We start from the raw sequence: 10,372 nt of genomic DNA, 5'->3' as shown, positions 1-10,372 counted from the left end.
GTGGGGGATCGTTAATCTGAAGTGCAAGGGAATATGATAAGAATAAGGCAACAAATCTTACAAGTTCCACAATCAAACATTAAAATGGAAAGTTACCAACAGGCTAGAGGGAAAGGCAGAATTTCATAGCTGGGTTCTTAGAAAACGCCATCTATAAATCTTATATTGAACACAATAACTGGAAATGAGATTTAATGAAAAACTAATCGGAGATCATCACCCAGACAGTATTGGAAGATCTACATGTACCAAAGCCAAGAGCTAAACAGTCACAAAGTGATATAGTTACATCAAGAAAACTTTGGTTTGATACAATAGAATATTTGCATAGGATTTACCCTCACTTAAAACAAGCAAAACTTTCTTTAGAAAGAGGAATTCAAATCAAGCTTACCTACTTCACGAGAGAAATAAGAAAAATGATCAGGCAAGATCTGATGTTGAGTGTTTTTATACTCTTAGACTGCCCAAAGCATCTGAGTCACCTACGTGCAAAGCATCCCAATCAATTACTAAACGCATTTCTTTCAAGACTTAACTTTGTTAATGAACGTCAATTGTTTTTAATAAATCGCTCTAATTATTAGCGTCCTTCCACCACCGCCACCACCCCCCCACACACAACTTGTACTTCACTGCCTTCATCTATTTCAAAACTTTACATAGAGGGGATATTCTGTATATTACAGAAAAACCAAGAGGTTTATATGGTTCGTACTCATGTCTCCTCCATGAATGGACTCATCCCTGGACAAGCAGAAAACAGCCATTTACTTGAAAGAAAATGTACAGACCCAGCCTGGGAGGAATTGCAAAAGTGAGGGATATGCTGGGTTCTTGGCCTAGGGGTAGCCCGGTTCACAATTCTGTGATGAAATTTGGCTAATATGGGGTCTAGTCAAAGCCCTGGCATTCTGTGGAAACCTTCAGAATGAATTTTAGAGTAATATATCCAAATAAGTCAGTGCTGCTCTTCCAATTAGACACCAAGCATGTGTGTCTTTAAACCAGCAAGCTTTGAAAAAAAAAGGGGAGAAAAAGTAAGGCTATATCTTATATGAAATTGTATCCCATATTCTGAAACTATAAATCATGACATGATTAAGAAAATGAGACAAAAAGGCAACAGATTGGGTGTGGCTCTTGCAAGACATTGTTGGGTCATTTTTTTAAACAAGTCATTTGTTCAATAAAAGGGCACCTAAATCCATTATAATAATATATGTTGCACATCTAGAACAACGAGTAGAAGGTTTATGTTGGAATCCCAATTGCTGGTGAATTGCAACTGCCAGAAGTTATCATCGGCATTAAACTCACAGCAGTATTACGATTGGACGCCGAGGAGGAGGTTCACTAACACTCTGTAGCAGTGTCAGCAACAGATGCCAAGGATGGAAATGGCATGTGCCATAGAGATGCTCTCTACCATCCCCTGTGGGCCATGGAGGATGGCAACTTGTCCATTCTGATTTACACTTTGCTTGAAGTCAAAGAATTTGCTATTTTTGCAGCAGTAAAGAAGATTTGTAGGGGATGCTTTGTTATAGTAAAGCTCGACTCAAAGCCTTCCCCTTCTCAACAGCAGCATGCTCTTCTCACAAGGAAAAGGCTTCTACTGGGGGAGTTAGAGATGGACACGGTAACACTGCAGAATAATTTCTGTCTTTCAACGAAGAGGGAACCTCATATATCAGATTGGCAGAAAAATGATTCCGAAAGAATACTAAACCCCATATGTTACTATGAGTAGAAATCCCTATCAAGTTTTTCACACGATAGGAAGTGGCATGGACGCTCTTCTAGTTTAATTGCATGTTGAGATTTATCATCATATCATCCTTGGCGACACTGAAACATTTATCATTCCTTTGGAAAATTAACACTGCATTTTCTATAATTGAGTGTAACCATGTGAATTGCAACATACGCCTATCTCAGCTTAAATCAGATAGCAATTTAACCTTAATGTAATTCCTAAAAAAGGGTGGAATTCAAAGCCTAATCATTATTTTCAAGTTAGCCAGTTGAAGATAAAAGCAAGTGTTAAGTCTTATTTTTTAAATGTATTATTAATATTGCATTGAACAAAATCTAGATCATTAATCTGAAGTAAGACGAAGCCACACTGCTGGAACTAGTTTCCTTTTCTGCTAAGGACTGCTTACAGTTATTATCACTGCTAAATCCATGTATCTGAACACAGAGGCTAACAACACTAAGAGTAGGCACGCAGATACTCTCTGAAAGCATTCTTAAAGCACATCATAAAAGCTCATTAATGTTCTACACAAGTGATGTTGTCATACAGATGTTTAACAAGAGTATTACAACTCCCAGCTCAGGCACCACCACAGAGGAGAAAGAAATAAAAGCAATGAGTCAACTGCTGAACCATAGCCAAATCTCACCACCTAAGCTGTGTCCAGAAGGAAATGCAACAAAACAGCACGTGCTCTTGCTCAGTTTACCAGTTTAAGCAAATTTAGGAATCAAATTTTAGCACCTAAAAAAAGTAAAAATACAAAATAAATATAAAAATTGTCATCCTCGTGTCAAGAAAAAAAAAAAAGAGAGAGAGAGAAAATACTTATGATACAGACAAGCCATCAAGCACTCAAAGTGTTAACAGAACATGGAGTTATTCAGGATTTAGATGAAACATTAGGACTCTTCAAAAAGATTTTAGCCATCTACCTGTAAAGGTATGCAGGAAAGATGTTTAAAACCCTTTTAGAAACCTCAGACTAAGTTTCAGAGATGTGGTCTCATTGATGTTTTCTCCACAGCTGATCTCAAACTAATCCTCATGATTGAACACAAAGATGGTGTTTTAGTTGATTCCTGCTTCCCACAGAGCAGCCCTACAAATGAAGCATCAACACCAATTCTCCTTCACCCCACAAACCTGGTGGAGGCAACTCCAACGATAGCTTTAAAGACCTAGGTAGAGTTCACCACAAGAGCAAGAACCCTCTGAACACACACATTTGGTTATACCATACAAAAAGCTGGCTTCGTGAGTCAAATCCATCCCAGAGATTAAGGAAACACTACAAACATGTATGAAGTTCAAAACTCCAGAAACATTTGTGGTTTAGTGCACACACCACAGTAGGTGAGGCAGAAACCTTAGAAATAATTGCATCAATTACACGTTGGCTCAGGCTAGTAAGAACTTCATGCCCAAAAAGGTGTTTTCTCTGTGAGGCTGACTATATAAAAGCCATCCAAAGCTCAGATCTATTAATTTCTCTCAATTTTTTCTCCTCAAACGAGGTATATGTGATCAGCACAACTGCTTTATAACCAACAAACTCCAACTAATGACTAATGTAAGAGGCTGAGCAAATTTAACTTCATGGCAAAGAAACTAGACAGGAGAAACCACTGAGGTTTTTCCCACTTTGTCTTGAAGTTAGAAACACTTAAAATGCTGTGAAGAGACAGTAGTTGCAGGGGGAGCCAAACCCATTTTACACATTAAAGCATAGAATAAATAATCTGAAATTTTTAGATAAAACCTCCTGAAATCCTGGAAGCATGTTTTTCTTAATTTACTTTACTTCAGACAGCTCTTGTGCTCTCTACTTTTCCTTTACATTAAAAGTTACTTTGCATTTACTGTTGCTTTTTCCCCCTCAAAGAAAAAAAAAAAAAAAAAAAAAAAAAAAAAAAAAAAAAAAGCTTGATAAAGAAGGCTTTAGATATCCCATGAGTAAACGTACAGGGGTGTTTTACTTCTCAATGGCGAACCATGCAAGCTTGATGCCCATTTTCCAAGCAAGAACATGAATGTGCTGCAAGCATCCCAAGACAGCCAGGATGCCTACCCTGCTACATAGCCACCAACATATTCAGAACTGTTGCCCTGTGGACTTACCCAAACCTATCACTTACCACTGGCCCAGCCTCAAACCACCCAGCAGCACTAAATTATTCTACAAGGAATAACACTCTCCCATAACTTAGCCTTCCATTAGGTGCTTTGAATTTTATAGATGTCAACTACAGATGCAGTATGATCCAAAGAAAAGCCAAAACTTGGGCTCGGTATCACAAAAAAGGGCTCATAACTACTTCTGGCATATGGGACATGGGCTTTTCCCACAGAAATACCCTTTGTATGCAGCACACCACTGCAAGGGGCTCTCAATCCATTATGGACTGGTCTTGAAACTTCTCATTTCTCCGTGTGATAGTTCATATGTTAACATTTAAGTCACAAGCCATAATTTCACCAGGAAAGGTGAGAACTGGAGAAATACTCATTTTTCCATTGCCAAGTGTTACTACCCAGCAACTGAGGCTCTCCATGCTGTTCGGAGATACACAATGAGAGGTGAAGAACCATCATTATCTGCTACGTTCTGGTGCTACACTGAGGGAAACACAGGGACGGTACTGCTAACAAAGGCCTTAGCTAAACTTGGCTAAATTGACACGGCATTATCTGCATGCCCACTGGGCAAGATATTTTTTCCCCTGGAACAGAGAGTATTGGCTACTGTTTGTCACATCAAGATGAAGCACTGGCCTTAGTGCCTGCATCCCAAAACAAGGGGCTGCAACAAGAACCAGTTTGGGGTTATGACTGCATTCCCCTTCACATTGTACAAATTGGTGTGTTTTACAGTTGTATAAAGTCATTACACTAAGACATTAAAATCAGCTGGTGATACTAAGGAGATACTCTGGGCTGCAAAAAGGAAAAAAATGGCAAGAATAGTGCATTTTGACAGAACTGTAATCACGGCTCATGGCATGACCTGTATCAGAGCCTATAACAAAGCCAAGGTACAGTGTGTATATTGATAAATTAAGGCCCTTCCAGGTCCCCCACCTGTGCAGGCCCACATTTACCCACACATAAAACTAGAATAGCACTGACAGAGACCATGAAATGGCATCTTCATAACAGGACCTCTTGGAACTCCCCACAACCACTCATTAAAGTTTTACATGAACAAAGGTCTTCAAGCTGGACTCCACTATAATGAACACAGGCATCAATTTAAAGGATGTGTGTCAGGACATCCAAGGCTACTAATTACATTGCATGCAGGAAGCAGCTCCCCTTCTGACGAGCAAGCATGATGCACATGGACAGGTAGCATCCACATGGGCACAGCAAAGGTCCAGGTGCAAGCCAGCAGCTGTTGGGGTGGCCAGGGTAAGCCAAATGGGGGTGATTAGAAACACTCCTCCCTTGCCATGGTTAGTTCCACCTGATACTCCTTGTTTCTCACCTGAGGAACCTAATGGGATGTCCCAAACACAATTGCTAATGAGTCTGATCAAACCACAGGCTACTTGTTGGAACACATCTGCCCATGTGAAGCACTGCCTCCAAAAAGAGCTTAAATCCTTGACAAAGTTATTTTTTGGAAGTTTAGCTGTGCCAGTTTCCAAGCAGATCTTGATTTGTCACAGTATGAGCCCTGGCTGCAGCCCTGCGAGGTTTACACACCCGTGAAGGCAGCACTGACTTGCGCACACACACCTGCCACTGGCCTTGTTTCCAGCTGGAAAGAGCAACCAGGTGCAAAGCCTCATAAAATCTGGGATTCACTCGGTAGCTTTGAAGGGCATTAGATCAGATATACAAGTAGCTGAGTGCCAGGCTTTGGGTACATTTCTCAGCCTCATTTATCCCTTACTTATCCTATAAAGATTTAAAATTGAAAGAATCCAGCAGGGTGTGAGGTACATTTCATGCTATTTGGGGATCAGACTATACTAATAATCACATATGAGTAAAATAATTGCAACCAATGAAAAAGCTGTACATGAACACATTTTCTATTGTATTAAGATTTGATATACCATCGCTCAGGTTTTCCAGGCAGTCTAAAAGACCATATAAAACCCACACATCTCTGAGCTTTCAATCCAGTTCTTACTCTCCTCTCTGAGCTCGGTAAGTTATTTGTCTGTTTCTCTTCCTAGCTACCTAAATGTCCTTCTGTTGATGCTTTTAACTCATACTTGAATCCTACAGAAATAATCTGATGAAAAGTAAGTGGATTGTTTCTTTTGAAAAGTTTCTCTTTGCTCATTTATATTTGTTGGCATAGGTACAGGCATTCAAAATTAAGCCCAAGATTTATAGAACCTAACTCAATTTGATGTGATGTTTCCACTTTGATCTGGCAATTCAGGTATCTTTATCTTTAATCTACTTTAAATTTACAATTCAGAATTTTTATCCTCCTATATTAGAGACCTTTCTCCTTATTTCAGTAGCTTGAGTAACTTTCTGTGGGCAGCTGATCTCTACCATAGTAATCAGTCTGATGTAGATGGTTTCTACAATACCACAGACTAACTTTTTTATATAGAAGAACTGAAGAAAAGCTTGGCTATTGTATCTTTTGGAACCTTTTATAGACTTATTTTTCTGGAGTTTCTGGTGGTTTTGTTCTTCTTTTTCTTGTAAAAGAGCTGGGATTACTCACTTTCAAAACACAGCTAGAAAATGCTGACCTCTAGCCTTTCTTCTGTCTCTGTAGCTAGGTGTGAGTTGACTCCTTTGTAAACAAGTTGTGTTGATGGGACCTGACCCTTCTGAACTTTGTTCTCAGAGCAGTGCTGCCTATCTGCAAAAGCAGCTGCCACCAACTTGCAACATCCAGACGCCCAAGTGCCATTTGCTAGTGCTGAGCAAAGCTGATTTGCAGTCAGATTTTAAATTCTAATTAGGAAATCCAAGGCCTCAGCACTTCTCCATGCTTGGTCACATCTTTGGACAGACACCTCATGTCTTCCAAGTGTGATAGGCAGCTCTGATGTCCCCCAGCTGGGCAGTGCCTCCTCCAGCAGCCAGCACAGACTCTGCAGCCTCCTGCCCCCAGGTGTCTCTTTGCCAGCAGTGCAGGGAGCACCGCAGGCTGATGCAGGGTACAGCCCTGAGCAGACCTCCAAGATTCTTGCAGCCCTTACTTCTACTGGAGCAAATTCAGGAGAGAAAGACCAAGAGAGTGCAGCATAGCTGGCGAAGCAACCATGCAGCTAATCCTGAGATGAAGAGAGTTACGTTAGACTTCTTACTTATCTAGGACACTAGTAGCTTGAGCCAGATTTTCAAAAGTTGCTTTGTCCCCTATGAACAGCAGGCATCTAAAAATAGAGCTCCTGCCACATTACCCTGTCTAGTACAGAGATAATCTTGTTTTGCAATTCAAATTAGTGTAAAGGCAATGCTTTTTACTTTACCTAATGCTAGCAGAAAGTGATTCTGGTTTCATTTGAAGCATCTGGAAAGCAAATAGCCTTTACCACAAGAGATGAGAACCTCAGCACTAGCCCTAGGTATGCCATTGCTTCAGCAGCTGAAGAATGCAGGTCACTTTGCAGCTAAGCCTCAAGCTCCCCTTCTCAGGATAATAGCTACCTACTTCACCTGAGATTTGAAGGCATTTAAAAAATTGTTATTTAAATGCAAGGCTATGTAGTTTCTGCTCCAGAGATGAGGGCTGAGAGCAGCACATTCAAACAACGGAAAGGCAGCTCTGATACAAGTAGTGATCTGCAGGGAATTAATTTACCTTTGTTCCCTGCTTTGTTTTTTAGCTTCATCTCCACCCTGAGACAATGTCTTACTGGTACCAATACAAGCAGCAGTGCTTCGTCCCCAGTGGATTGAAGTGTGCCACCCCCGTGTTCACACAGTGCCACAGCCCTCCTGTGGTGAAATCCATGCCATGCACATCATGCGCCTCCATGGATGCTAAGCTGTGCGCCGCGAGGAAGATGATGCAGAGCAGCCCCAAGTGCTCCGCGCCATGCACATCAAGCTGTGTCGAGAAGCACATTGTGCAAGGCCACTCTTCCTCCTCCTCCTGTAGCACCAGGTCTCCTGAGCCATGCAGCGTGGTGTTCCCCCAGCCCCATGTGCAGAGCGGGCAGCATCTCTTTGTGCCTCAGTGCAGACAGCTGGGCATTACAGAATGCCCCCAGATAGGCAATCCCATTCACATGGGCCAACAGAGCTCATATCCTTGCTCCTCGTACCAGTGGTCCGACAGCTACCACTACCACTGTGGGCAAAGCTAAGCTCCAGAGAGGCACCCACAGAACAACCAGGTGATGGAGAGCAAGATGCACATCTGAAGCTGAGTTTACAGGCACAGCTTCCAAAGGTGCAACTCACATCTCTTGCTGCAGTCACTGGGGTTGTGGGCAGCCTGAAACCCTAACAGCCAGCCCTTTCCACAGTATCCTCTGCATTAGATTTAAAGGTCTCATAGCTTCATATCTACAGCTGGCTCAGCTCTTGACTGTATTAAGACTGCCTTTCTATGACTGCTGGTGTAAAGGATATGTGAGTTTTACTACAGGCATAACCGCTCACATGAATGACATTGCATCAAAGTGGCATCAGCTAGCCCAGAGTCAATAAAAACTAGGTCCTTCTGTGCTAATATTGCTAAATACATATTTTTCTGCTTTCAACTTCATTCCGGAGGAGGAATTGTAAAAGAAACTGGTTTTAAGTGTTGTGCTTTTTTCTACATGCAACTAGCAAAAATAAACAAGTGAAATGGTGAAAAACAGAATGCAGCTTTCAAGTAAAGGGGACCTCCTGTGTGAAGCACCTCGATCCTGAAACACTTGCTACCTGAAGATCCACCTCCAATGTACCTCCCGGAATAATAGAACTTCTTGCATTGCAGTCCACATTACTTTATTCTCTATGGTATATATGCACCATTTCTCACATAATAAAGCCTCTACTGCATCAAACCAGCCATTTTTTTTTTTTTTTTTTCTAACCCTCCACCCCTAGTTCAGCTGCCTTCAATGTGATCATCCCCAGTTGTAAAGCAGCCATGGAGAGATGAGCACTGCTTCCACCTGCACAGGTAACAAACAATCAGCTCCCCACAGCACATCTCAAAACAGCTTACAGAAAAAGCTGAGACAGCTGTATGACAACTAACACATTAAATCTATAAACTAGCAGCAAATGCTGGAATTAAATTCAGGAGTCATGTGTCAGAGCAGTGCTCTGACACCTAGACCACACTGCTCTATGCAGCATGCCATTAAGCTATTTGCAAATTGAGGTGGTGTGACCCCACAAACCAATAAATCTCAATTAAATTTACCCCCAGTCATTCCTTCTGCATTTGTAAACTAAACTCCAGAAATTCTTCTTCCATCACATGCTTAGGGCTTGATTCAGGGAAGACACAGGAGCCACAGAGGCACGCACATGTCCCAGCACAGCAGCCAAGAGCTCAGCAAAAAACACTTGGGCTATCAAGAAACCAGGGCAACTACCACCCAGCCCTGCAGAGAAATGCATTGGTGCAACAGCAAGCTACAGCAGAAATTTAGATTTGCAATGATTTTTCTGCCAGCCAAAATTGAGATTTTTCAAATGACATGTCACTTGTGACAAAGTTAGGTAGGGTACAGGACTCCAAATTCAGTTTGAGTTGCATAGCAGGAAGCATCTTTAAAAAGAAGAAAAGGTTTGGAGCTTAAAAAGAGCAGAGGGACCATCTTGGAGCTGAAAAGTCAGAGGCAGCTCTGAAGTGGCATGACTTCCCTGGAGTCAGCAGAGGCTAGGATGACTTATGCCTTCTCCGAATCTGCCTACTAGGAGAGAAATAATAAAGCTGTGCTCTCCACCAAGCAGCCAAAGGGCATGCCTCTAATGTGGTTGCATTCAAAGGCAGGCAAAGCTGCTATGCGATACCTAGTGAGGGGAGAGCTCTCCCAGTCCCTCTCTTGGCTGTTACCCCATGGCCCACAAATGTGGCACATCAGCAGCTTGAGGTTGCTGCAGTCACATGAACAAAGGAGCCTTTCTGCATTCCCCTACCACAGCATGCAGAATCTTCCTTTGTGGCTTTTCACCAACACCTTCAGGCTACACCCAAGCTCTAAGAAGTTCTAGATAGTCAGAGGTTTCAGGGCAATGTACTCATCTTGTGAATTTTTTTTTTTTTTTTTAGAGCTTGCTGGCCTCAGTTCCACTCTCTACGTCACTTTCCTGCAAACTCAAACATTTCTCATTTACCCAGCTCTGCTGAGCTCCACCACTTCTGGAGGTTGGTATTGCAATGAAAGTGCATGCAATTTGTATTTTAATGCTTCTGTGCAATCCAGCTGTCTGCTCTTTCAACAAGCTGGGCGGCACCTGTCATTTTTTTTATTATTCCTTATTTAAAAGGGGGAGAAATTAGGAAGCCATTAAAGCGTCTCTGCCATTCAGGAACCTCTGTCACAATTTTCAGAACTTTCTAGAAGCAGACAGATACATCAAGCTGCTTAAGTCCAAAATGCCTCACAGCCAAGCTGGCCTAGCCCAGGGTCACAAGGCACATTAGGTCAGAGCCACGCAGCAAGCATCACAGCCTGC

General features: G+C 42.0%; 1 protein-coding gene across 1 annotated transcript; it reads left to right on the top strand.

Annotated features, from left to right (window-relative positions):
* Nucleotides 1-7,593: 7,593 nt before the first annotated feature.
* LOC311219726 (uncharacterized protein) lies at nucleotides 7,594-8,055 on the top strand (the record flags this gene model as incomplete). The annotated part of the gene is made up of 1 exon (XM_084303003.1): nucleotides 7,594-8,055. The coding sequence occupies one exon, from the start codon at nucleotides 7,594-7,596 to the stop codon at nucleotides 8,053-8,055; it is 462 nt and encodes a 153-aa protein (XP_084159129.1).
* Between the last annotated feature and the right edge of the window lie 2,317 nt (nucleotides 8,056-10,372).

Source organism: Netta rufina (assembly GCF_964035555.1).
Source record: "Netta rufina genome assembly, chromosome: 29".
Lineage (NCBI taxonomy): Eukaryota > Metazoa > Chordata > Aves > Anseriformes > Anatidae > Netta > Netta rufina.
The sequence above is the reverse complement of the archived record's forward strand: the minus strand, read 5'-3'. Positions and strand labels throughout refer to the sequence as shown.